We start from the raw sequence: 26,987 nt of genomic DNA on the forward strand, positions 1-26,987 counted from the left end.
GCTGCCGCTGCTCTGAAGGGTGCAGTGTTTTCTGTGCACACACAGACTCCAGCATTGATGTGGCTGGAGGATGCTTCCATTGAGGGCAGCCCATCTGTGGCAAATGCTTCTAAACGCACTATTTACCTCCCATCTGGTCTGCCTTATTATTGGGGGGAGGGGGAAGGGTCATTATTTCTCCCTTTCCCTCCCTGGTGCTCAGAGGCTCCTTTCTTTCTCCCCTCGCCACCCCCTCCCCCCGTGCCATTCCCCCCCCCCAAAAAAAAAAAAATTCTTTGCCGTTTATTTATTATTTTTTTGTTGAGACCTTTTTCCAGCTCCCCCTCGCCCGCCGCCCCTCCCACCCAGAAAGCCCCCACTGAGGGCGAATTGGGAGCAGTACCCCCTTCTGCAGCTCCCACGCGTCCCCCGGTCCTCTCCATCCATCCGGCAACTCTATCCCAGCTCTTCCAAATGCTGCAGAGTCATGGTACCCCGAGAGGCCGAGCCAGACTCCCTCACCCGCCGCTCCCAGACGCCCCCTCCTCTTTGTCCAGGAGGGCGTCCCGAGGGTCAGCGGCTCAAGCAGGCCAGCCAGCCCACGGATTCCCAAAGGGCTTCTGCCCAGATGAAGTTTCAGGAGGAGCGTGTCCAGGCCCCCACATCTTCCCTGGCAGAGTCCCTGCAGGCTGGAGACGGGAGATGCACCCGGGGCTCCTAAACCAGCAAACAAAAAAGCAGGCATTGCCCTTGGAGACAGCTGGATTTTCCAAAGGGCAATACCGTTCATGTCCCAGAGCCCGCCAGACGGCAGGGCTGGGAGCACTTTACAGAGCCACTGGCTGTAGGGAAAACCAGTCATCGTGCTCCCCAAAACCCTCCAGTGCTCAGTCGGTAGAAGTCATTGCCTCCTGGGTGCTCTGCCCCAGCCTCCCCAGCCCCACCGTGCCCCTCTCTGCTGGGAGCCCCGGGGACCGATTCAGATGGATACAGTCGCGGTGTTTTGGTTTTGCCTAAAGTGGCTCTCCAATTTAGGATAACTTGACAGGGATTTTCTTTAGATCCTGATAATTCCGTGCTTTCCTCGTCCTGGGTGCTTTGGGCTGGGCTTGGGGTGTATTTCATTTCGCTCGTGCTTGCAGTCAAATAATTCATGAAGCTGATACAAGCCTTTTGCTCGGTGGTGAAGCGTATATTCTGGTTTAATGCCTGTTCAGCTCCTTCTCCCAAATTCTCTGGAGCGGCATTTCGGTTACTGTGTCCTGGCTTTGCTCCTCAGCAACCTGATCCCACGTGTCCTGGGCACTCATCCTTCCCCAGGCCCATGCTGGCAAAGCATCGTGCTCGGGACCGTCCCACGGCTGCACACGCGGTGCAGCGGGGGCTGTGTGTGGTGCTGTGGCCGCAGGTCGCTCCAGGAAATCCGAGGTGCCAGGAGAGAAAGAGAGAAGAGAGGTGGTGGAGAGGAGAGAGGTAGTGGAGAGGAGAGAGGTGGTGGAGAGGAGAGAGGTGGTGGAGAGCATGTAGAGGGCAGCAGTTGGGATAAGATCTTCCCTCCCCCTGACAGGGCTGGGGCCACTTCTCTGGAACAAAAATAATCCCACACGCAAAAACTAATTGCCCCCCCAGCAGCAGCCCCGGGGAGCTGTTCCTTTTGGCTTACGCATCCTGAGCTGGTTTCTGTATTTTCTGTGCATCTGTAGCGAAAACATAATTACCCTGTGGTTATTATTTTCCCTCCCGAGCAACTTTCCCTTGCCCTCCTCCAGGCCTCTCATCAGAACAGCCCTAATCAGATTTGGGTGGCTTGCAAGCTGGGACTGCGTGCTGAGAAGGGGGCATCTGCCCTGGGTGGTGGTCAGAGCAGATGGTGGTCTTCTCAAAGAATGCACTGGGAATAGGAACAGCAGTGCGGACGGATGTCTGGCACAGAGGCTGTTCGGATTTCTTTTTCCCAGATGAACGTCCCAAAGATGCTGGACATTTAACACATACAATTAAAAAGCCCCTCCGCAGATAAATGCGGGAGGTCGGGTAGCATAGGACGTTGTTGTCTGGCAGCCCCTATTCACCTGCGGGCTGGATGCTGCATCCGTTAGGTCAGGGAGTTGGAAAGAAACGCGTTATGAGTGTTCAGAGGAGGAGGAGGGCATCTTTGTGTGCTACTGCAGCACAGACAATGGATACAGCCCAAAGTGCCCAGACCTGCCCTTCCTTCAGGCTGCTGATGTGCACTAAGGTGTAAACCCATCTCGTTATCTGCAGCCTGGACTGAACCCCGATGCTGGGTGCCCAGCGCTCTCGCTTCTCCCCAGATTTGCTAACAACTGTGGAAGGATTTGTTCGTGACAAGGTGCTAAGATGCAGTTCATTATAATCTCGTGTCCCTCTTGTCCTAAGCATTTAGCATCATTTAGACAGTCTTCCTCATCCAAAGGGAGAGTGAGATGGAGACAGGACCAGGGAAGCAGGGATCGCTGTGGTGGGAGCCGGCGATGCATCTGAGCTTGGCTGTAGCGGCAGGGTATGCAGGGCAGGGTTGGCCTCAGCTTTGGGTTTGGGTGGTAAGGGTTCCACAAGCTCTCTACAACAATGCCATACTTTGCCATGTGTGATGGGAGCTTGTCACAACTCTGGAGCAGCGGCAAGCCTCGCAGGACAGATTCATCCTGGCAGCCCGTGATGTAGGCGGGGGCACTGCGGGATGAGGCAGGGACAGCCTGGCATCGGAGCGGCCCTTAGGGACTGTGCCAGGGCGTGGGGACGGGTGGGCTCCGCAGAGCTGCCCACACTGGATTGTGCTTTCTGCCTCTCTCCCTGTACCCTGCAGAGCTGACTGCAGGGTCGGGGGCTCTTGTGTGGAAGGCTGAGGACGTGGTGTGGGTACATTGCTGTTGTGGTCCGAGTGCTGTTCAGCTCTGTGGGCTCCCCCACAGCCAGGCGAGCGAAGCCATCTCCCAGCTGTGCCTTGGGAAGCGCATCCGAGGAAAGCAGGCACAGTGGGGTTGGGCTGGTGGCTGGGCTCAATGGTCTTAGAGGTCTTTTCCAACCTCAATGATTCCATGATTCTATGAAAGGTGCTGGGGCGGTGGGAGTGCTGTGTAGAGGACTGGAGAGACCAGAAAGCAAACTGGATGGAGGCCGTTCACCAGCAGCAGGAAAGCCTCACATGGGACACTGGATAAATCATGCAATGCAGCCTATTCCTAAATGCGTTTCCGCTCCAGAGACGGGGAGCGTTGTGACGTGAAAGCTGCGGTGCCAGGCCTTGGGACAGCACTGCACAGTGGCAGAGCGCTCGAGCTGAGGAGCCAGGCATGTTGGAAAGATGCTGCTCCAGCAGCTCATAGAGGCTACATTTTTCCTGGTACAAGTACCCTTCAATGGCCATATTCACTGCCCCAAAAAGCTGCACGTCTATAACCTCTAAGAACATTAGTCAGCAGAAGGTTTTCATGCTGTGAAGAACCACTTAGACTTGCTGTAGACTTCAAGTGATGAAAAAAAAACCACCAAATCAAGCCCATTCAGAAGAGCCTGAGACAGGGCAAACGGGCCTGAGGGTGTTGCCTGAGAAATTGTCTGTTACTTCTGTAGCACAAGCCTTCCTTAGAGCACATAGAGCCTTCCTGCTGCTGTGGAGCAGCCTACCCTTAGCACATGGGGCGGCCCTGGCTTTTCCAAGAGCTGAGCTGATGGCAGGTTTACGTTTAAATGTGCACTTAGGAGAGTGGCATGGTGCTGGCCGGAGTGTGTGGTCCCATTCCACCCAGCCTAGAGAAAATCTCCTACCTCAACACTGCTCCCAGATTCAGCTCCAAATCTGCACATCAGCACAGTTTTTGCCTTCAGCTCCTCACGGGGTCACAGCAGCGATACTCAGTCCTCTGGGTCAGAGAGCTGGCTTCAGCTCCCCAGGCAGCAGCAAAAGCTCCAGCACCTTTGCAAGGTGAACTTAAAGAGCGCTGACGACCTGCAGTTATGCAGACTGGCAGAATGAAGGTCCTCACCGAGCTGGGAGCAAGAGACCTGGCAGCAGAGCCTGCTTCCAGGTCCTGCCCACTCCTACCCCTCCAGGACAGCCTGGGAATAAGGAGGGGAAACAGCACCTAATTCAGTTCTTGCTTTTCTCCTGCTGTGACTACAAACCTGATTAGGAGACAGCCCCACTGCAGTGTTGGCATTGTGGTCCAGTGCACATAGCGCAGCTCTGGTGGGAGCTACCACCATTCCCAGACAGCCTTAGCCTTGGGGACTGGCTTTGGTCACCAGTGCTCATCGGACCTGAAGTCACCTCGGCAAAGGTCCCACATCCCACTGCTCCTCCTGTTCCCAGGCCCGGATACAAGTCTGACTGAACGGTTTCTAAAAGAATAACCTGTCTGTCATCAATGCTGTACATCCTGTGTGATTCCAGAAACATCAACAGCATTGCTGATCCGAGAGGGACAGCATTTTTTGGATAACTTTCATCCTAAAGTTATCTCCCTCTCCCCACAATTGCTCTCAGATCTCTGGTTCTTGGTGGGTGTTGCTGTGAAGAAGGTGAAAAGGCAAACAAAGAAAGCACAGCCCTGCAAGGGCTTGTTAAATGAGGCTAAAATGGAAAAGACAGAAATCCAGGTCTGATGAGGTGCGGTTGTTCTGACTTTTCAGTTTCCATCCCACCTTTGCAAAGGAATCATAGAATCATTAAGGTTGGAAAAGACGTCTAAGATCATCCATTTATTTCCCCTTCAGGCAGCTTTCCAGATGATTTTCTCCAAGCTTGGAGCGCTGCACGAGGTTGTTGTGTCCCAAGTACAGGACCTGGCCTGAGCCTTGTTGACCCCCATCCCGTTGGCCTCAGCCATGGTCCAGGTCCTTCTGAGAGCCTTCCTACCCTCCAGCAGATCCACACTCTTGGAAGAGGGGTCCAAGCCCTCTGGGCAAGAATTAACAAGGGGCTGAGAGGACTCTCCCTAAGGGCGATCCGTGGCTTTTTCCATCTCTCCCCTGGGCTGTGATGCAGAGGGGTTCACGCTGCCCACAGGCAGGCAGAGGGATTCGATCACCGATCCAGTAACAGAATCCAGGGAGGCAGCTGCACTCCTTCCAGACACCTCTCTCAGGAATCTCTTGGTCCAAACCACTCTCAGTAATAACCTCTGGCTAACGTCATTCCTACAGTTGTGTTTTTGCTGTTACGTTAGGTCTGGCGTGAGCAGCCGGTGAATTTAAGCTGTGGAGAAACAAATGGCAGGGAACCGCAGAGCATCGACGCGGTGTCTGTTCCCCCAGCCTGCACGGATGCTCTGCTTCCCAAAACCTCGCCTGCATTGCTGTGACAGCGGAATGCATATTCATAGCTCTTTCTTTAGCGCAAATTAGCAACTGCCTTCCCCTGATCTTCTCTGAGCTGTGCCCACCTCTAAGAGTTGCATCAGGATAGGCCAAAGCCACCCCTGAGTTCTGGTGTTGGGTTTAATTCGGTGACTGTGGCGAGGGCAGGTACCTGTTGGCCAACATTGTTGGTTTTGTTGGGATGCTGCTGACCTCCACTTTTATGGCTGGTGCCAAAGAATGGCAATTTGTTTGAGGAGAAATAGCTGCAGAGACTGTGTGTGTATGGGGGCAGGTGGTCAGAGCAGAGGGTTGGTGTAACAGCTTCTTCTCTCCGTGTCCGAGATCAAGGCAGCAGTCACTGACAGGGACGTGGAGCTTGTTGTGTCTCACCAGTGTGGCACGGGGCCGTTCAGGGAGGGACAGTCGGGAAACCGAGGTGCTTTGTGAATGGTTTCTCTCTGTCCTTGCTCTGCACCGGCTCAGCAGCCGAGGAGGATGTGCGTCCCTTCTGACCCACTGGCAGAGGCAATGCTGGCAGCTCAGATGGACCCGAGCCTCACTGAGGAGGTGGTTACTCTGGGGGAGATGGAGTAACAGCCTCTGTGGCTCAGAGTTTGGGCTTTCCGCTTAGCCAGACAGAGTGATGGGTCTGCGTTACGGAGTCTTGGCTAAGGAATGAATTCGGACTCATCAGGGACCTCCTCCATACAAGGGATAATAACACTTGGGACCCCTGGCTTGCACTTGAAGGAACGATCTCAAAGCAAACCCTGAGTCATGCACTGATCACACTGCTGAGACAGCCAAACCCTTCTGGGTTTGGTGCTGCATGTGCTGTCCGCACTGGTGCCCAGTTATCAACACACAGTTCCAGTTTGCAGTCTGGCAGCCAGCCCCGGGGAGCTCGTCCCTGGGGGACGCTTTAGGGTTTGTCGTTCCCATCCGTGGTTTGGATGCCGGTTGTGTGGCTCCATGAGCTGGGACCAGGCATCTCTGGCAGCTGGGAGGAGGCCTGCCTGCTCCCACTCACCTGCGCTGGGTGCTGGGATCCAGCAGAAAGCCCTTGAGCTGGTGACAAAGGTCTGGATGTGGGCTGGAAAGTACAGTCCTGTCTCTTAGCAACTGGTTCCTACCTCTGAGCTCTCACAGCCGTGTGTGGGACAGAGAGCATCAGTCACGCTCCTGCTGCAGCAGCACCGCGCCGAGGAGGGGATGGGGGATCAGGCTGGCTCCAGCCACTGCCAAGACGCTTAAAGAAGCTCAGGCATTTCTAACACAAGCAGTCATCTGTGAGTCCTAATCAAAGCTTCGGTTTAATTGCTTTCCTCGTGCCCTTCGCTGCACGGCGAGCGCAGCGCGGATTGGCTGCGGCGGCGGCTGCCTGCCAGCCACCTCGAGAGGCTGCTCTGCACTGCCCCGGCTTTTTTTGGTCACAGGGGTGGGGACAGGGAGGGAGGAGGAGGACACGGCCCATGTATTTCTAGAAAAATGAGATGTCATAGGGTCCTTCCCTGAACTGTTCTGCACCACACCTGGGAATCCCCTGTCCCGCTTATGGGCATTTGCATTGCTGCTTTCTCTCTTGGTGCTCGGTTCTGCTGTTTCACCCTCGTGTTTCCTCCTCCTAAGCAGGAGCAGCTCCTCTCTGCTGACTGTCTCTCAGAGGCTCCCTTGCCAAGCACTGTTTCATAAACATTTTCACGAATCCTCTGCTTTGTCCTCCTAATTAACCATCCAATTGGCCCCCGATGGAGCCTTCACCTCTCCTGTGAAGATCCTGCTTGCACAGATTATAACCTGTCAGCTGCCAATTTATTCCTCATGCAGAGGGCAGGTTAGATTAATTGTCTGGCTTCTCTGCCCCATTTGCTTTGCCTTTCCTTTCCTCTGCTCCCAGTAGCATCCCTGTTTGGAGACGGCCGTGCAGAAAAGCAGGGGGACCCAGCTGGGAGGCCTTTCTGTTGGGCCAGATGTGATGGGATGTTGCTGGCCCGGGAGAGGTGTCTCTGTGGATGGGTTACCATAACAGAGCGTTAAAGAACGCTCTCGACTTCTGCTCCCCCGACATGTAGTCTCAGTCAAGAGCTCAGAAACATCCCCTCAGTGGTCCCAGGTCAATGGGGAGCTGTTCCCGGGCATGACACATGGTCAGAGCTCAGCTTTTGGAAGAGTTGGGATCTGCCCGGTATGGTTGATGGGAACAGGCCAGGATCCACATGGGGTTTACCTGAATGCAGGGGGAGACCTATCAGAGATCCATCAGCATCCCTCCCATGTCTCCCTATCCCGACCCCCTGTACAGGACCCTCCATCCTTGCAGACCCCCCTCTGCAACCCAGGGTGAATAGGAGCGCCTGCTCTCACCTTGTGTCCTACCATGTGTTCTGCTGGGTTCCCATCCTGGGAAAAGGGGGATGAAGTGCAAGAGGACCATCATTCGGCACCGACTGGATCTAAGGCATGGTGTTCTTGAGCCCAGCTCGCTCACAGGGAGCAGCAGCATGCGGCGTGGCGATGCTGGGGTGTGGAGTGGGAGATCGGCATTTCCAGGCTCCGAGGCCAGGGACAGGCTGTGCTGGAGCCACTGCAGCAAGGTTCAGGTCCTGCAGTGCCCTTACTTGGCAAGGAGGCTGCATTTTGGGAGGGGGTGCAGGCGTTTCATCCACCTCGAGCGGCTGCTGAGCCACCATCATCTTCCTAGAGGCACATCTTGCTGTTCCTGCAGGAGACTCCAACTCTGGCCCACATGCTCTGCATTGCCAGGGAACAATGGCACCGTGTTGGCACCATGATGCCACGCATCCCGGGCTCAGCCTCAGTCCACCCTGACCTTGATTGGCTGTAGCATCATTTGTAACTTGTTTTACATAATTTTGCTTGCCACTGATGAGCTGAGCGGCCGCTGCTGCTCTATGCCTCCTCCTCCTCGGTTTCATTTTGACATCACCGTGTCCTCGCTGTAGGGATGATGATGTTGCACGACGGCCCTCACACTGCCAGGTCTTTTCCCAGGAAGAGAGGGGTCACCTTGCTGTGACAGGTAACCTCGTCACTCATTGTTACAGTGCCTTGTCCCCCTCCAACCTGAAGGACTTTACTTTGGTGCCTCAGCACTGTGGAGGTTGTTCAAAGCAATGAGCGACTTCAAGGAAGATCCAGCTCAAAACATGCTCGGAGTTTGTGTGACAGGGATATGGTTTTTAGGTTTCTTTCAGGATGCTATGGAATATAAAAATTCTTCTAACAGTAAATGCGGTCTAGCATTTTGCCCCCTTTTCCTACCCCTGCAGCACGCCCCCCAGATCATTGAGCCAAAGATCCAGGTGCAATTGATGCTGTCTTTACAGATTTATTAAAATCCCTCAACACTCACGTTTTATCTCTACCTATTTCAAAATAGGCAAGATTACTCCAAATTAATATAATCCCCAAACAAAACTGTCTGTGACAGACTCCCCATTAGTGAGCCACAGTGCAACACTCTTCCTACACAGGTCCCACATGCCACAGAGCCATGCGGTGCAGTGATCCCCAGTTGCCAGCTGGGGAGAGCCCGGTTCCAGGGAAGCGATTTTCTAGGCAGGTCAGTGGGGTGCTCTGCTCACAAGGTCACAGCAGCCTTTTTCACCCGACCCAAGGGGAACGGTGCTCTGGTGACAGCTTAGGCTGCTCCATCACACCCCATATTTTGTCACCCTTGAAAGTGTCTGCTTGTCTGCCCTGTGACCCTACCTGCAGGCAGGATGGGGCAGGCAGGATGGGGCAAGCAGGACGCAGGGCAGACAAAGCAGTGCAGGTCGAATGGTGCAGGCAGGATGGTGCAGGCAGAGCAGTGCAGACAAGACACAATGCAGGCAGTTCAGTGCAGGCAGGGCAGCGCTGGCTCCCAGCTCGCTCCTGGCAGGCAGGCGCGGGGTCACGGTTATTGGGGAGCACTGTGTTTAGCTCTGCGTGCCAGATCCAGCTGCTCCTCCGGCTTCCCCTGCCGGCATGCAGCCTGCTGCTCACAGGGAGGCAGCTCTGCTCTCCTGCGCAGTGCAAAATGTCCTCTGCCTCCCGGGCACAGCAGGCATCCGAGCAAGGCTGGGAAGAGCAGGCATCCGAGCAAGCCTCTCTGCCTGCCGGACTTCTCCTCCCTCCTCCGTGAAGCTCAGGTTGGAAGGCAGCCCTGTTCCCCAGGGGAGCAGCCATGCACCAGACCTGATGCTCACCCATGGTCCTGCAGCACTGGCTGGCGATGCACCGTGCGGCACAGCCCGCAGCCCACCTGGGCCCTCTCTGCAGCTGGAGGCAGGGCTGCCATTTCCAGGCTCGCCCCTCCCAGGCTTCTGTGTTTTCATTCCCAGGCCTGGGAGCCGGGAAAGGAATAAACTGAGGTCAGAGTGAAGGCCTGGACCTATCTCAATGGCTCAGCTGCGGCTGCTGGAAGAGCAGCTCATCAGAGGCGCCTGTGCCCCACTGAAAGACACACACCTCAGCTTTGTTTGCCATCTAAAAATAATGCGCCCGCTCCCCCTCACGAGGAAGTATTTACTTTGCAAAAAAAAAGTATTGTTTACAGTTCTGGGTAGAGAAACAATGCGAATGCACCCGCGCAGGCTGGCAGCCGCGGGCACGCTGCTCCGACGGCCCCTGGCCTGAGCCAACGGGTTGCATTGGGAAGAGGACTGGTGCTTTGTGTTGTGGTTTCCCTTGGAGAAATGAACTCTCGTGGGCTGGAGTGGAGCTCAACTGATCCGCAGAGCCTGGGCTGTTTCACTGCAGGGAGGAGGACCTGAGCTGTAAGTGCAGGATGGGGCTTCGTGTTTGCTTGGTGGTTTGTGCAAAATGACATAAATGCTTAGTGCAGAGAAACAACAGCGACACTTCAGCAGCCACTTTTCCCCCATTTTTCAACCAGAAATGAGCAGAAAAATTTCCCAGCAAAATATTTTGCTGAAGGAAAAAAAAAAAAGGAGATTCTGGAAGTGAGAGCATTTCCCATATTCTTCTGATGGGTTCTTTTTCTTATGAGCAGCACCGCTGATATTGTCCTCAGACCAGCATCTCCCAGGTGCCTATTTCTAAGGCACGCACTCTGCCTGTGGCACAAGGGACAAGAGGAAGAGGGAAGTTTGAGGAATCTAGCTCTTCTTTCTCCTCGCAGCATTAGCAGAGGGAGCCTGCTGTGGTTTAACATATCCCCCGCAAAAGCTGCTTTCATCCTACACCTAAATACCATGAGGAGTGAACTTCCTAAAGCCCTGGAGAAGTCTAAATATAGAAGCCAATCAAGGGCTGGCTTCCAGAGATGAGAAGTACCAAGAACGGTTTCTTGATCAAAAGTTGTAAGAGTCCATATTGAAATACAACGCCTGTTTCAGTGCTGAAGCCTGTGCAGAAGGAGTAATTGCAGAGGTGGGCTGTGCTCCGTGCTCGCTGCTCCGTCTGCCAGTGGTACCCAGTGCTGGGCATGGGAGGCAGCCAGGGAGGCGGTGGACTGTCCAGGGAGATGTATTTGAGGCGGCATCGCGGAAGCACCTGACGGGGATGTCTCTGGCACAGCAGGATTTCATTCCTCACTGTATCATAGAATCTTAGAATGGTTTGGTTTGGAAGGGATCTTAAAGATCCTCCAGTTCCATCCACTCTGCCATGGGCAGGGACACCTCCAACTGGATCCGGTTGCTGAAAGCCCCATCCAACCTGGCCTTGAACACGTCCAGGGATGGGGCAGCCACAGCTTCCCTGGGCAACCTGGGCCAGGACCTCACCACCCTCATTGTGAAGAAATTCTTCCTTATATTTAATCTAAATCTTCCCCCTTTCAATTTAAAGCCATTCCCACTTGACCTATCCCTCCAGGCTCTTGAAAAAAGTCCCTCCCCAGCTTTCCTGGAGCCCTTTTCCCTACTAGGAGTCTGCTTTAAAGTCTCCTTGGAGCCTTCTCTTCTCCAGGCTGAACAACCCCAACTCTCTCAGCCTGTCCTCATAGCAGAGGTGCTCCGGCCCTTGGATCATCTCCATGGCTTGCTCTGGACTTGTTTCAACACATCCATGTCCTTCTTATGTTGAGGATTTCAGAGCTGGACACAGGACTCCAGGTGGTTTCTTACGAGAGTAGAGTAAGGGAGCAGAATCCTCTCCCTTGCCCCACTGGCCACGCTGCGTTTGATGCAGCTCAGGACACAGTTGTCCTCCTGGGTTGTGAAAACGGGCCGAGTGATTTCTGCCCAACTGCTTTTCTCTGTACCCACTCCCTTCCCCGTTACAGCTGATAATTATTTTCTAAAGAATAGAAATTTCCTCTGAACAGAACACAGGTCGGTAGGAAATTAGAAAAGGCTCTTTAAAAAGAAAAGAGCAGCAGAGTGTTTTATATATAAAACAGACCCGAGCTTGCTCATCTCAGCACAGGTATGTGGTGGCACTGCCGCGCAGAGGGAGCCCCCAGGGGCCCACAGTCAGGGTGAGGGACGGGCGGTTGCCGCAGGCGTAGGTTGGGGAACCTGCGGTCATGCCGTGGGGCGACTCGGACCAGCGTGGAACCGGGGAACCCTCACCCTGACCCAGCCAAGGGACGGCAGCCGTGCCCCGCTGCCGGCGAGGAGCAGGAACGCAGGCAGAGCGAGCGATGCCGCCTCTCTCCTGCCTGCGAGGGAAGTGACCTTGAGGGGCAGCTCGATGCAGCTGGCCCCAAACCTCCATGTCCCGGGAATGAGGGTGGCAGCAGTGGGAAATTGGAGTTTAACGTGCTGGGAGACTCGGCGCTGGAGGGAGATGCTGTGGCAGGGAGATACAGAGGCGAGCGCTTTCATGTGGGCAGCGCGAGCAGTGGTGAGGGCAGAGGGGCTGCTCCTGGCCGGAGAACAGAGTGCAGCCATTATCAGGCAGGGCTGTGCAGGCAGGAAGCGGCTTTTGACTCACAGGAAGCTGAATTCGGCTGCTATCGGCCCCGCACGAAGGCCAGGGCAGCATTTTATCTGCGTTGAACACAGCAGATGGGGAAGCGGTTGGTGCTCCCTCCCATCCCGCTCCAGCTCCATCAGCCCCTGTCCCACGGCTCTCCCGTGTATCCCTCTCTGGAAAGCGATGCTTCCCTGTGGAGCAGCACAGGCAGCTTCCCGTGCCCCAGGAGAGCTGCCACCCCGCTGGAGGAGGCAGAGATGGACTCTGCCAGCCGGTGCGGGGGCAGAACTAGGACCCTCTGGGCTGTTGAGCTCAGCCCGGGTGGGTGCCAGCTCCCGCAGCAGTACCCCCTCCTCAGATCGGTCTGAAGAGGGGCTGGGAGCACCAGTCTGCCGAGGGCTGGATCCCTGGCTTGCAGTTGAGATGAAATCTTCCCTGCTTCTCCCAAATCAGAGTCTGAGGTGGGGAAGGGCTTGCAGGGATGGGGAGCTCTTTGCATGGTGCCTGCTGCCCATCCCTTGGCCTCTCTGTGGAGCTGCCCAGGACTGGAGTCTGGTGTCGCAGAGGGTCGGGATGGAGGTCACTGCGAGGCAGTGCTGAGGGGGTCTGATGGCAGCTGTGGCCTTAGGGCTGCTGCCCCACAAGAACCCAGCAGGGTGGTTGAGCTGGGAATCCCTCTGATGGTGCCAGTGTTTCCCCACAGGCCGGGCAGCTGAGGAGTGGCCGCAGGGCCTGCAGACACCCAGCGGGAAAGAGCTGGGTGGGACGGGCTGCCATGGTCACAGGTCTGTGTGTGGGACGTGGCTGGGCTGAGGAGAGCAGCGGGGAGTGTGGGCAGAGCGGCTGGGGGCAGCAGAGGCTGCCTGCACCCACCCCTGCCTGCACCCACCCCTGCCTGCACCCATCCCTGCCCTCACATCATCCCTGCCTGCACACATCCCTGCTTGCACCCATCCCTGCCTGCACACCATCGCTGCCCACACCAATCCCTGCCTGCACCCATCCCTACCCTCACATCATCCCTGCCTGCACCCATCCCTGCCTGCACCCCATCGCTGCCCTCACCCCATCCCTGCCTGCACCTCAATCCTGACTGAACCCATCCCTGCCCGCACCCATCCCTGACTGCACCCACCCCTGACTGCACCCATCCCTGCCCTCTCTCAATCCCTTGCAGGTGGGATGTGGGTGGGATGTGGAGCGGGATGCAGGGTCAGGATACAAAGCAGGATGCGGGGCGGGATGCGCAGCGGGATGCAGAGCAGGATGAGGGTGGAAAGTGGAGCGGTCGGGATGCGGGGAGGATGCGGAGCAGGATGTGGGGCGGGATGCGTGTGGGAAGTGGAGCGGGCGGGATGCGGGGCAGGATGCAGGGCGGGATGCGGAGTGCGCGGCCCCGGCCCGGCCCGGGGGAGCGGATTGAGCACCGGGAGCGGAGGGCCCGCCGGTTGCCATGGTTACCCCGGTACCTGCCAGCGGGGGGGGGGGGGGGGGGCGGGTCCCGGTCACGCCCTCCATCCCCGCCCTCCGGCCCTGCCGCCGCTCCGGGAGGGAGAGTGAGGGGGGGAGCGCAGGGCTGGGGGTGAGCGGGGTGGTGCTCAGGGTGAGCAGCGGGGAGCTCCGGGCGAGCTGGAGGGAGCTCAGGGCGAACTGGGGGGAGCTCAGGGCGAACTGGGGGGAGCAGGAAGGAGCTCAAGGCGAGCAGGAGGGAGCTCCGGGCGAGCTGGGAGGAGCGCAGGGCGAGCTGGAGGGAGCAGGAGGGAGCTCAAGGCGAGCTAGGGGGAGAGCAAGGCGAGCAGAGGGGAGCGCAGGGCCAGCAAGGGGGAGCTTAAGGCGAGCAGGAAGGAGCTCAGGGCGAGCAGGGTGGGCGCAGGGCGGGGGGGTTGGGAGAGCGGGAGGTGTGGGAGGATGGAGGAGTGGGAGATGCAGGAGAGCGGGGTGATCGGGACAGCAGGTGGTGCAGGAGAGCGAGAGGGGACGCAACGGGCAGGGAAACGGGAGAGCGGGAGGTGCAGATTAGGAGAGGAGGGGGGGTGCGGGAGAGGGCGAGATGCGGGAGGGGGCGGTGTGGGAGGTGCAGGAAGCTGGGAGGGTAGGAGAGCGGGGGTGTGGGAGGAGAGAGGGGCAGAGCAGAGGAGTGCGAGGGGCTGGAGGGTAGGGAGACACGGGGCTCCAGGGGCTGCGGGGTGCGAGGAGGAGCAGGCAAAGAGCTGTGGGACTGGAGGAGATGGGGGCAAAAAGATGGATAACCTGGAGGACAGGAGGGAGAGCACTAACGAGGACGGGAAGGTTAGGAAGAGGCAGGAGATGGGTCCGCAGGGATGGAAAGGGAGGAGAGACCTGGAAGAGAGACAGACAAACTAATGGTGGGCAAATGCAGAGAGAAAGAGGAAGCCTGTAAGGTGGAAGAGGGACTTCTCAGCACCTGAAATGCCGCCTGCTCCCCAGCACTTGTGTCAAGGCTGAGCTTTGTGCTCAAGGGCTTTGACTCATTTTGGGGGGCAGGTGACTTCCAATAAAGCCCAAACAGCAGGAGGGGGTAAAAGCATCCCTTGTTCTCATGCTTCTTCCCAATGGAATTTTTATTGCTTTTTAAACCTGAGGGGTTTTAAGCAGTTCTGAGACATTATGGGCTGTGACTCATGCCTTGAATACTCATGAGCAATAGTGGGTGTGGAAGGAGGAACCAGAGGGACGTGGGACCGTATAGTGCTGCTGTCCTCTTCAACCCCAGGTCAACATTTGGTTCTATTGCTAGATATAAACCTCTGTAATCCTTTATACAGCTTCTTACAGCCAGTGGCTTTGATGCTGCCTGCATCTCACCTGCTTCCCAGAGCTAAACAACCATCACAGGGAGAGAAGTCACAAGGCTGCCGAGGGGATGGAGGAGAGCCAGGGGAGATTCTCTGCAGGGGATGGGATATGGAGGAGCCAGCTCCGGAATCCAGCTGGGGTGGAGAGGAAGGCAGGGCTGGGAGCAGAGAAGCTGTAGTGATGACCAGACCTTGAGGCTACCTGAGCTGCATTTGTTCTGAAACCGAGGAGGATACAGGGAAGCCTTGGCAGTGCAGGGAGGAGTGTATTGGTTGGTTGGGATGTCCCTGGAAATGGCGATCTGTGTACGGGGTTGGTTACAGCCTTAATTTTGAGGGCTCTGCTTGTTGCATCTGACTGCTTTGCTCCTGGTGCATTCTCCTTTGTCCTGTTTCTTTAATTATCCACACTTCAACCCTGCTCACAAGATTATTGGTCAGTAGGAAGCTTCCTAATGCCCACTCCTCCTTGGCAGGGGATGTCCATGCCCTCGATTAGAGTGAAACTCCCCTAATGGTGACAGAGGAAATTAGATCTGTGTCCCTCAAACACAGTCCCTGGGGCCAAGTTTCCCGACCCCCACCACAGCGGCACTGCCACCCTGCCCCTTGTGTTCATTCTCAATATTCTCTTTGTTACAGCCACCTTTATGTACAGCTCAGGGTTCCCCAGGGAAGGCAGAGGTGGTTTGTGTTGGAAAATCCTTGTGCCTGTGTCTGATGTCGGCACACTGACCCATCCCACTGCCGTCCATGCCCAGTAAGGCAGCCTCTGTCCCAAACTGGGGCGAGGAGGCAACTTTAATAGCGCTTTACATTAAAAGACTGCTTCCCTGAGATGCTGGGGAGTCTTTAGCAGAAGGCAGTGCCTCTAAGTGATTGATTTTTGGGAGTCCCTTGACTAGTGGCTTAAGAAGAGCATTTATTCAATCCATAGACCGTGAGCAGCCACTGATAACAACAAGAGATCAAGGTTGGGAGACTGGGTGTTCCCTTTGCCTGCAGACCCCTGCCAACCTCTGCCTGCACTCGCAGATGCGTGAATGCACCTGGAAAAGGCAGTTTGCGGTCGCTGAGATGGTGCGGGTTGCTGTGTGGGTACCACTGCGTCTGTGCGTGCCTTTTTTGGAAGGCAGACCTCAAAGGGATAGTGTGTGTGTATATACATTTATATGTAAGTATAATATATTTTTTTTATTTTGTATACATGCGTCTAGCTGTGCAATAATAGCATCTTTTCAAAGAAGAAGCTGAGTGCCCTCCCGAAGCCTGACCCTTTCTTGGTCCCCCCAGCCATTCGAGCAGCCCCTGGCTGCCTCCCATCAGCGCTCCCTGCTCCAGTGCTTTGTGCCCACACTGTAAGCAGCTGCCGGGGGCCCAAAGGCTGCCTCCCCTTCCCACAGCTCTCCCTGCCAGCACGAGCTGACACCATTGGTGCCAGTCGGCTCAGAGGAGCACTGCTCCCCACACTTCCCACTCCCACCAGTCTGTCACCACTGCCGTGTGGCAGAATTACTGCCTCCTCTCCAGCACATCCTAACACACAAAGAGCTGTGCGGCTGCTGCCAGCGCTCAGCTGCTCTGCGTATGCGAGAGAGGGAGGGTGCCTTGGAAAGGTCAGTGCAGGGAAGGAGGGTGATGCTGTCTCCTTCCTTTAGGGGCCGTATCCTGGCATCACAGTGAAACCGTGTCCTGCTGGCTGAGCCGTGTCCGGAGGGACTGCAGCAACTGAGGGTGCTCTGCATTGTGGGGCTTCCCAGGGTGGTTTAGTACCATGTAGAAGTCTAATGAACCTCCTCTGCCTGTTCCCTGCTTAGCAAAATCATCCCAAATCACAAAAATTGAATTTCTTGATTGGTTGTGACTCCATTCTGGACTCTACACTTGTTTTTTTTTTCCTGGCCCAGTTTCCCTGGCAGCTTCAGCAGCACAGCAGCAGCAGCCGCCACTGCCCTGGCTCCAGCAGGATCCTCCCTGGAGCACTGTTTAATTTATCCCCTGCATCCCCCGTGCCCAAGGCAGCCCGAGGCTGGAGCGCTGCGACTCTGCCTCCTCCGACCGCGTTAGCCCCTGGCCGATCTCGTCACCCCTGTCACCCACCGCTGACACTAACTCCTCTTGCCTGCGCTGTTGTAGGGGGCAGATGGACTGTCGGAGCCCGAGGGCATCTCCCTGAAACGCGTGGCTGTGGTGGAAGATTTCTTTGACATCATATACTCGATGCATGTTGAGAGCTCATCGGAGCCGGGCAAAGCACCCAAACATGCTGGGCAGAAGAAAACCTACCGAGCGGTGAGAGTCCTCCTCCGCGTGCCCTGGGCTGCGAGGGGACGGGAGCACAGGGGTAGCGGGCATCCCGCGGGATGGGGATGATGGGCAGGCAGGAGAGGAGCCGCTGGCCGGAGGCAGAGGCGAAGCAGAGTCCTGTTTGCCTGTGCAGGGAGGCGTGAGAAAGGAGTCGTTTAAAGGCAGAGCAGCTGTGCTCAGGAGACGGGAAACCGGGCTGCAGCGGCAGCACAAGGGTACGGCTGCTTGGAGAGGAAAGACCCAGTGAGTCATACAAAGACAACTGTACACGTCTGGGGGGAAACAAAGAGAGAGAGAGAAGTGCTCGGTATTACTGACGATAAGGGGATGTTTGCCCAGTCCCCTGCCCACTCTGCTCCCTGCCATCTGCCTCCCTGTCGCCCTTGGCCAGAGGGAAATCTCTCACGTGCTCCTCGAAGGGGGGGAGCAGCCAGGAAGGGGCTGGAGCGTGGCCAGAGCCAGACCCTCTTCCCTGGCCCAGGGGATGCTCTCACCAGCCCATCCTGGGTTTCCTCTGTTATAAAATGGAGGCAGGCACCAAGCTAAGGCTCGTCAGGTGCTCCATGGATGCTGAGAGCCAGCTCTATCCGTCCTGAAACCACTCTAGTTAGGTCAGGAATAATTTAGCTTGAAGTGTGCATCTCCAGGGAGCTTGCTGTTTCTCCTGACGCTGCATAGCCCTTCGATGCAAGCATTTGGGCTCTCCTTTTACAAGAAGAGCTGAATTTACTGTCCAAAACCGAGCTACTCCCTTGAATCCCACAGCCCTAAGGACCAGGTCGCTTAGAGACAGAAGTGGCTGGCTGGCAGCTCATCTCTCTTGTGTATACATCATCTTGGAGAGGTCTGTGCAGGCTGCCCTGCTCTCTGTGATGGTGCCTGAGATTCTGGCCCAGGTTGCCCAGAGCAGTGGTGGCTGCCCCATCCCTGGAGGAGTTCGAGGCCAGGCTGGATGGGGCTTTGGGCCCCCTGATCCAGTGGGAGGTGTCCCTGCCCATGGCAGGGGCTGGAAATGGGTGAGCTTTGAGGTCCCTTCCAACCCAAACCATTCCATGATTCTCTGCATGATTCTCGGTGTGTGCAGTCTGTCCTGTGTCTGCCCCAGCCCTTTGATGGCTCAGCCCGTTGGTGTTGCCGGAGGGGCAGCTCAGTGCCCTGCAGCCTCCTGTGCCCCTGGGAGCCCCCGGGGAGCAGATCCCTGGGCCCACTGCTGGCGGCATCGCTCTGTGCCCTGTGCGCTCCATCCCAGCCGCTGCGGGGGCACGCGCTGACCCTCCTGCACTGGGCACAAGTGACCTATTTATAGTCAGGGAGGGGGGCAGCCCCACCAGCATGACCGTAATTCACAAACTCTGTGCTCCTTTCCCCAGCAGAGCACTCCGACCCTCCCCTAATTCCTTCAATCCTGCTCTCTGGAGGACTAATCTGTGCCCCGCGCAGCCCCCGGGGGAGCAGGCTGCATCCGTCTGTTTTCCCAGGCCTGCTCGCAGCAGTCAGAGCTCTTCACGCTCCACCCCTCCGTCTCCCTCCTGAGCTGAGATCATCACATCAGCAGCCGTATCCCCTCCTGACCTGGCAGGGCTCTGGCTGGGCTGCCTGGCCCTGCTCCTGCCCTGTCTCCCTGGAGTGCCTTTGCTGGAAGGGGGCTGGAAGGCGAAACGCTGCATCGCGCACCCCACACCAAAGAGGGTGCACAAAGAGATGCTGCTGGGCAGACAGCTCAGGAGGCGGCCGTGTCCCCGGCCGTTCCTCTCCTTCTCTCTTTCCCCACCGTTTCTGATTAGAGGCACTGGAGAGTTTGCCCTTGTCCGTGACCTCCGGAGGGAGGCAATCAGAAAGGGAGTTCGGATGGGAGATAACTCATCAAGGAAGCTGTCTGCTCTGCGGAGCATCAAATCAGCTGAGAAATAACAACTGTATCACTAAAATTAGCTGAACGTTTGCAGCAGGGACTGTGGGCTTGCTGGAGCAAAAGAGGCCGGGAAGCTGGGCTCAGCCCACGGGCAGCACCGAGGGACTGTTCTCAGCCTGCGCCACAACACCACGTTCCCACCAGCCATTTCCAGACCCCTCATTCCGGCATTTCCGAGGGATTCCCTAGTGCTCGTGCACAGATAAATATTGCACAGAGGCAAAGGCTGAGCTGAGCATCCGCTGGGTCCCAGCAGGGCTCGATGGGGCTGTAGCTAAACAGGAGAATCCCATGAGGCTCAGGCTCTGCATCCTCCATTTGATCGACTGGGACGAAGTCCCTGCCTGAACTTTCCACCCATCTGGCATGAGCGTGGTGTAAAACCTCGGGCTCTGCTGCCGCTCAGTGGAGATGGATGTCTCTCCTTCCCTCCCACCACCACTCCTAGGTCACCAGGCTGCTGGGCCAGGATCCAGCATCCCCTGCCCTCTGCCCCATCGAGCCGCTGCTGGAACATTGTTTTATTCCAAGCTCAAGCATTGGCAGGACAGGAAGATGCTTGGAATATAGGTATTTTTAACTTTTGTTAACAAGATAAGGTGGGAGGGTGCTGCCCACCACCAGAGGAGGGGGATTGGGATGTACTGGGCTGCCCTCTTGGCTTGGCCCTGTCACCGGCCAAGTGGCTCCCGAGGTGTCTGGTTGCAGCCGTGCTTCCCGTTCGGAGCCCCACTTCTGCCGGGCTCGCAGCCTCGAGGACTGGCACAAACAATTGAATTTCTGTCTGCTTTATGACCCCACTTGTAAGGGCTGTGACCCCTGCTGGGGTCGTGGCCCCTGGTTTGGGAGCACCGAGCTGGGACAAGTCACTCAGACCAAACAGGATGGGTGATTAACTGGAGGAGCCAACCCCAAAGTGAGAGGTGGGCTCTCCACCTCCTAACGCCTTCCAATTAAGACCAGATGTCTTCCTGGAAGATGTTTTAGGCAAACCACAGGCTACTGGGCTGCAGGAGAACCTAGGTGATGTTCCCTGACTTGTGCTACGCAGAAGGTCAGGCTCTGTGATTTGCTGGCATTAAAGAACTCTACATTAAAATTGGCTCGTCCCTGCTCCACGTAACCTCATCTTGATCTTTAGAAATGCTGTAAAATTGCTGCTGGCAGGGATTAATTGGAATAACAGGGCTCTGTGATGGCCAGGCACCTTCTGTTGGGGGCTTAGGGCTGGATATAAGGTTTAACTTCTAGTATCCAAATTTAAAATATTTATCCTTAGCTTTTCCTCATCTGCAAAACACAAATACCCCGCGAAGGTCCAGGAGGCTTCATTCACTGCTGTTTGTGAGAATGTTTGCAATTCCCTAGATGAAATATGTCACAGAAGTGCAAAGTATTATTAACAGTAATTGATTGTCATTGTGGGGAGAAGTGACCTGCCCTTACCAAAGATTAATGGATTCTTCAGGTTACTGGTGTGATGGTAATTAACAATGCAAACAGAGCTGACGAGGCCTCGCTTTCCCGTTTGATCCATACACATTCGCAGCTTCGCTCTTCCCAGACTTGGAGGGGGAAAGGAAAGGAGTTCCTGGGAAGGAGTGGCTACGCAGGGAGTCCGAGGGGGTCTTCATTTGTGTCCCAGTGCCCTTCTGACACACAGCTACCTTCCCAAAGTGTTCCTCCATCAACACTTGCTCCAGAGGGAGGGACAGAGGGATCCCAGGCTCAGGCTGAAGGGAAGGGTGGTTGCTGTGGGTCACTGGGTCCCTGGCCGGGCTGAGTAGATGAGGTGGGAGGGTGCCCACGCCCTCGCTCCGTTTGGCATTCTTCCTCGCTCAGGACATACAGCCGTCTCGTTGTTTCCCCAGATTGCAGAGACCTATGCTTTCCTCCCGAGAGAAGCTGTGACCAGGTTCCTGATGAGCTGCACTGAGTGCCAGAAGAGGATGCATTTCAACTCCAACGGACTGGAGCCCAAAGGTAAAGGCGAATGGATTCTGCCAGCAGAGCTGACACAGCATTCCATGCCAGCGGGGCATCCCTGAGAGCTGTCAGGACACTGCCCCATCGATGAGATACCCCTCAATCTAATGGGTTTCCTAACCCGTGTAATTTTTCATGCGCTTTTGTAGCTGAGCTGAAAGAATTGCTTCAGTCTGGTTTGTCCATCACTGTTTTCCACTTAGAGAGCAGAAGCAGTCTCACTTTCTTTCCGAGCTTCCCCAGTGCGACCGTACAAAGCAAGGGTCAAAAATACTGCAGATAGGTCTGAAATCAGTCCGTCAGGTGAAAACTTCGGTTTCCAAAAAAATGTGACCCAAAGCTTTTCCTGTAAACTCTGAATTTTTTAATGACTGAAATGCACTGTGCTGGTGTATTTTTTAGGAACTCTCCCAAATAATCCCACGAGGCATTTATGAGCCTGAGCTTCGTTGCCGCAGCACTTCCCTCTCTGCCGACCAAGGGTCCGATCCCTCTTTCCAATTGGGTCAAGAGAAGTTTTGGCCTTTGGCCTCACTGGGAGCAAACCTGAGCTTTATGCTGACTGCACCGTGTCCATCACCGGTGACATTGTGAGCACAACGGCCGCAGCAGCCGGCTCAGTGGACGGGAAGGGCGGAGGGATGAGTCAGGCCAACAGGGATGTTGTTGCCGGTTGGTTTGACCCAAACCAGGACACTTTCCCAAATGTCCTCCTGATGCTAGCCAAGCTGCTGCCCCAGAGCTCGGAACCCCTTCTCAGGAGGCAGATGATGAAAGGCATCGCTGTTCCTGCAGGGGGTCCTTCCTACTCACCCACCATCCCTGGGGCTCCCCAGTAACTGGGCTCCCATCTTCTCTTGGAGAACTCCAGGTGCTGTGTGTCCTCTCCAGAGTGCTCCTAGTGTGGGAGCCACGATCCGGGCTGAGAGCTGGCTCCCCTCAGCAAATCTACAATATCAATTATTTTCATAAAGCTTCGCCCTTAGCAGTTCTCTTAGGAATAAATCAAACCGGAATACAAAGGAACCCACAGGTAAAAGGTCCAGTCAGAGTGGAAGCACAGAAGAGCCTTTCTGCTCTGAACAGCACCTAAATAGTGACTAAGTAGCTGTGAAAATGCACAGAGCAGATTAGATAAGGTAACTTTTACTGGGCTAGAGCGTCTGTTTTCGCTAATACATGTTCAGGAATTTATCAGGAGCAAATCACCTAAAAAGCCCACTGGGGTCATAGAAGAAGCACCTCAGCGTTTGCTTGTGCTTACGCACATGCAAGCAGGTACAGGTAAATTTTAATTAAGTCAGATGAAAAAATTAGAGTAATTTCCATCTCTTCCTACTTCTCTTGTCCATTAAAAAAAACTCAACACGTCTGTGATCACAAAAATCCCTAATTAAACATATCTGACATCAAGCCCTGCAGGGCACCCATGTAATTCATAAAAGCAAATTGTGTTGCTCATGGGAAATTTTGAACATCGCTGGACTACACTGTGGTCTCTTTACACGGGTATTAAATTAGGACCAATTCCAGTGGAGTTACACAAGGGTGGAATTAGGACTGAAACCATTTCACTTTGAACCGTTCTGCCTGTTCCATCTATATGTCCAGCACATGGGGCATGTGATATGGATAAATTATTGAGAAATGAGCTAAGGATTCTGGTAGCTTCCTCCTGTGATGTGGGATGCAGGATTGTTCCCAGGGAGTCCCCCAGGCCTTTTAAAACAAAGGTTTTCTTTCTTCTCCAGTTAGCTTTAAGAAGAAAAAAAGCTTTCTTAGCTCAAACTCTTATCTGTCACAGTTGCCCAAATTCACAGTAAATTTGTGGCTGCTACTGGAGTTATTCCAGATTTGCATCAGGGTGGCTCCCGGCAGAATCTGGAGCACCAAAGATCATGCTCCTCCCTGTCCCTCCCCATGTGAGGATGCTGAGCTGCTGCTGAGCCCCATTGGTTTCTGCCACCCTGGACTGTGAGGGGGAGGGCAGGAGAGCATAGTCTGCAGCAGTGGGAAAGGCTCACCTCCTCCCCTGTGCTTCAAGGGAAGAGCAGCTTTACCTTTGTCGCTCTTAGCAAAAGCTTTCCTGAACTCTTACAGACTCAGACCCTGCTGACCCCAGCCAGATTATGTTCTTGGGAGCTGTTTCCCATTCCACAGCAGAACCGGACTGGGAGAAGCACCCCTGGCACTGGGATTTTAGCATCTTGTCATCACAAGAGATGACCTTATACAGCAGAATCATGAGTTATTTTGGGTGCTTGATACAGAGAGCATAGAAGTGCTCTTTATTAATCCATAGCATGACAGAGACCGGTGACAGCCATGAGAAAAGAAGGGAGGAATTAATTTACAAGGTTCCTAAAAGCTTTGCACCTTCCTTTTGGAGCGAGCTTATGGTCTGAGCAGCTCTGGCCACCCTTGCCTGTGTCCACAGGCAGGAATGCTTTAGTTGCCATGGGATGAACTACATGGGCCTGGAAAAGAATCCTGGTATTTGTGCAAACCCCGTGTAGGCTCTTGGTACAGATTTGTGAAACCTATGTGGTGTTTGAGTCAGTTACAGACGGTTTTTGGGTCGGGTCATTCCTTAACCAGACACCACAGAGCTGGTGTTTCTAGAGGGGTGAAGCATCTTCAGGTCTGCTGAGTTTCGCTGGGATTTGCTGATATTCAGCATTTCTGGAGAGCAGGCCCATTATGTTTTGGTTGATGGGTTTGCTGAGGTGCTGTAAAACATTTTGCGCAGGCTCTTTTTCAAGGGACTGTGTCAGAGGTGCCTGAGAAACCAGTGACCCTGGAAATGCAAGCCAGCCAGGGGATTCAGAGGCAGGAATGGGAACCTCCCACCTTCAGCTCCTGGAAATCCTTCTTCCTTGTCCCTTGTTTCTTAAGCTCGCTTTCCGGTGGACACCACACATCCCTTTGGAGCGTGCTGGAGGCTGGATCGATTCTCCACACTTGCATCTGCCTGTCCTGAGGGCAAAGAACTCTTCCTCATAGCCAGCAGCTCTTCCTGTGGAAGCAGCGAAGTTTCTCTTGAACAAACCCACTGTAGGAGCCTGTAAATTCGGGGTTAGAATAGACAATTCTAGCAGCGTTCATCTCCTACCTGGAGAGCTTGTGAGCTCCGCAAGGGTTACGACAGAGCTGACAAATCTTTGAGAAAACAGAAAGATCTGTCGAGACAAAACAACTTGCAGGAGGGGGCTGAATCTGGAGCAATCTCTGGAGCTACGCATGGTGCAGCCAGAGGAACCAACAGGAACAATTTAAATTAAAGATTTTTAAAATTAAGTTTGTGTTCTAATGAGGGTGTTAAAAATAATCTTCATCACCAAATCAAGATCCTTAATAAGTTGCCTTAATGTTAACTCCTACCTGAGGGAATCCCAGCAAAATTGGCAAGGCTCTGCAATGCTAAAGTGAGCTGCAAATAGATTCTCGCTCATCAACCTCTGCATAAATCCCATTTGCATGGAAATGCTGTGAGGCATCCATGAGGTTCGGGCTCTTCCTCAGCTACATTCTAGTAGGGTAGGCTGAAGAATTAGACATTACGTGTAGCCTTTTCCACAGGTGACAGCAATGCTGTTTTTTGCACAACAACAGCTGTTCTGTAATTATGTTCTTGGTGGGGTCGTGTTCTTAGAGGAACCTCAGCTCAGCGGGCACCAGCTCTCGTGAGGAATTGAAAGTGCTTCTAAACACAAATGTTTAAGGAAGACACCATAGCTTTGCATTTCCACGCCCCTGTATCTAAATAAAGCTTTCCCTCTGTCCTTCAGAGAGCGAACCGCCATCCTCTCTGGTGTCTGGGATCATTGACTACAACATGCCCCTCACCTCTACTTATCTGAAGCAGATGAAGCTGCGGGTGATGAATTCGCAGGACCAGGTAAGCCGCGCTCGGGGCGCAGGGTGGGTTCCTGCCTCTGCAGAAGGGCTGAGGGCAGTGGCTGGTGCTTGGCACGGCGAGTTTTGAACAATACTTTTGGGAATGGTTGGATTGTCCAGGCGGGTCAGGCCCTCAAACAGAGGGAGCGATGGCGTGTGGAAGCTGGGAGGGGAGCATGGCTCTGAGCTTCTGGCTGGGAGAAAGCACAGAGGGCTCCTTCAGCGTTGTGTGTTGGTGGAGAGGAGCAGAGGTGGAGTTGGTGCCGTTAATGCTTATAGCGGTCTGCTTGTTCTTTACAAGTACGGTTCTTCTAAGAAATTGTCTTAAAAACAAAGATGGTGAGCAGGCTGGTTGGACCGGATGATCTTAGAGGTTTTTTCCAACCTTAATGATTCTGTGATTCTATGAACTTGTTTCTTCACCTCCACCTCATTGCTTAGGAGCTGCAGCAGCCGGGATCTGAAACCCAGACCTTTCACCGCTGCTCAGGTGCTCTCTTAAACTGATCAGCAACTTGAGGAAGTTCAACTGTAACCCCCTCCGCTCTCGTGACGAATTGGGAGAAGGCTCATTTGTCTAGAGAGAGCATTAGCCCACTGCATGTTGATTTGTGAATAGATGGGGCAGGCTGCCACAGGGTTATACCCAGGCTATGCAATTTTGTCAAGTTCTGCAGCTGCAAACTGAGCTGTGGGAACCTCTGTGTGCCACGGAAGCTGTCTATAAAAAGAAAAGTATGTTGGACTTGCTCCCCACAATCTGCACCAAGGCCAATGCTGCTTTTTCTTCCCGGCACAGTGAAACCTCAATCTGATCTCCTACATTGCTGCCAGTGCAAAGGGTGAAAGCGTTCACATTGTGCAGTGCTGGAAATGTTGCTGAGAGCTTGAACTGTGAAGCTTCGCCCACTGGGTACTTTTATCTCGTGGCACCCTAAAGGGATATGGGCGAGAGCACCCGTTGCCAGGGGACAAATGCCAGATGTGGGATTGCTGTCAGGAGCTGGAGAGATACAGAGCTGCTCCATCAAGCCTGCAGTAAAACCTTCTTGCTGGAGGGTGAAACGGCATCTGACAGGAAGCACTCCCGTAGTTTGGAGCTTTTTTCCTTTCCTCATGTTGGACACGCGTGTGGGTTAAGGTTTTGTTTGCAATAGGTTATGGTAAAGGTTTGGAAGCGTGAAAGAATGGAACACACCAGATTTTGTGCTCGGGCTGGGTTGGGTGATGGAACTATGGTCAGCTCGAGGGGGTCAGCTGAGCTGGGCTGGGCTGAGCTGAGCTTAGGTGGGCTCTTTTAGGAGTGTGGAGTGAATGGATGCGCCACTTTGCAGCACCTGATGGCTGCTTCAGGACCACTTTTGGATAAACAGAATTACAAGCTGACATGTTCTGACTGCCTTTGGCTTGTGCAGGGCGTTTTCTGGGTCTCAGTGCAAATCTCCACTGGGGCTCAGTGCCTCCCTGATTTGACTGAGGTCTATCTGGTTCCCATTCATGGATTTTCTGGTGAGAGGCTGATACCTCCCAAGCTCTGTTCAAGAAGAGTGTATCTGAAGCTTCAGTAAACTCCTCTACCCAATTATCCAGGTGAAAAACTGGACTTGCCATTTGATCTCGTTATTTCCGTAATAAAAACCACCCCAGAAGCTGTCAGGTTTAGGTAGAGAAGGTTGAGTTTTGAAGTTGCACCATTAGGGATGCTTGTTTTGAGGACTTTGGGTGGTAATTTAGGGATGTGAGGAGTTTATACCCTGGGTTTGGTTTAGCAGCTTGTGCCGGAGCTATCACTGGACAGACAGATCGAATGTAGGGCTGCCACAAGCACTCTTGGAGCTCGCCGAGATCAAAATAGATCCCGTATGTCATCCAGGAAC

General features: G+C 54.6%; 1 protein-coding gene across 1 annotated transcript in view; it reads left to right on the plus strand.

Moving 5' to 3' along the window:
- NOL4L (nucleolar protein 4 like) overlaps positions 1-26,987 on the plus strand; it is a 64,159-nt gene that overhangs the window by 1,904 nt on the left and 35,268 nt on the right. The window contains exons 2-4 of the mRNA XM_009562711.2: positions 17,145-17,300; positions 21,099-21,210; positions 25,002-25,111. Of these exons, the coding sequence (XP_009561006.2) occupies positions 17,145-17,300; positions 21,099-21,210; positions 25,002-25,111 (378 nt within the window). The remainder of the gene's footprint in view (positions 1-17,144; positions 17,301-21,098; positions 21,211-25,001; positions 25,112-26,987) is intronic.

Source organism: Cuculus canorus, chromosome 16 (assembly GCF_017976375.1).
Source record: "Cuculus canorus isolate bCucCan1 chromosome 16, bCucCan1.pri, whole genome shotgun sequence".
NCBI classification, from domain to species: Eukaryota; Metazoa; Chordata; class Aves; order Cuculiformes; family Cuculidae; genus Cuculus; species Cuculus canorus.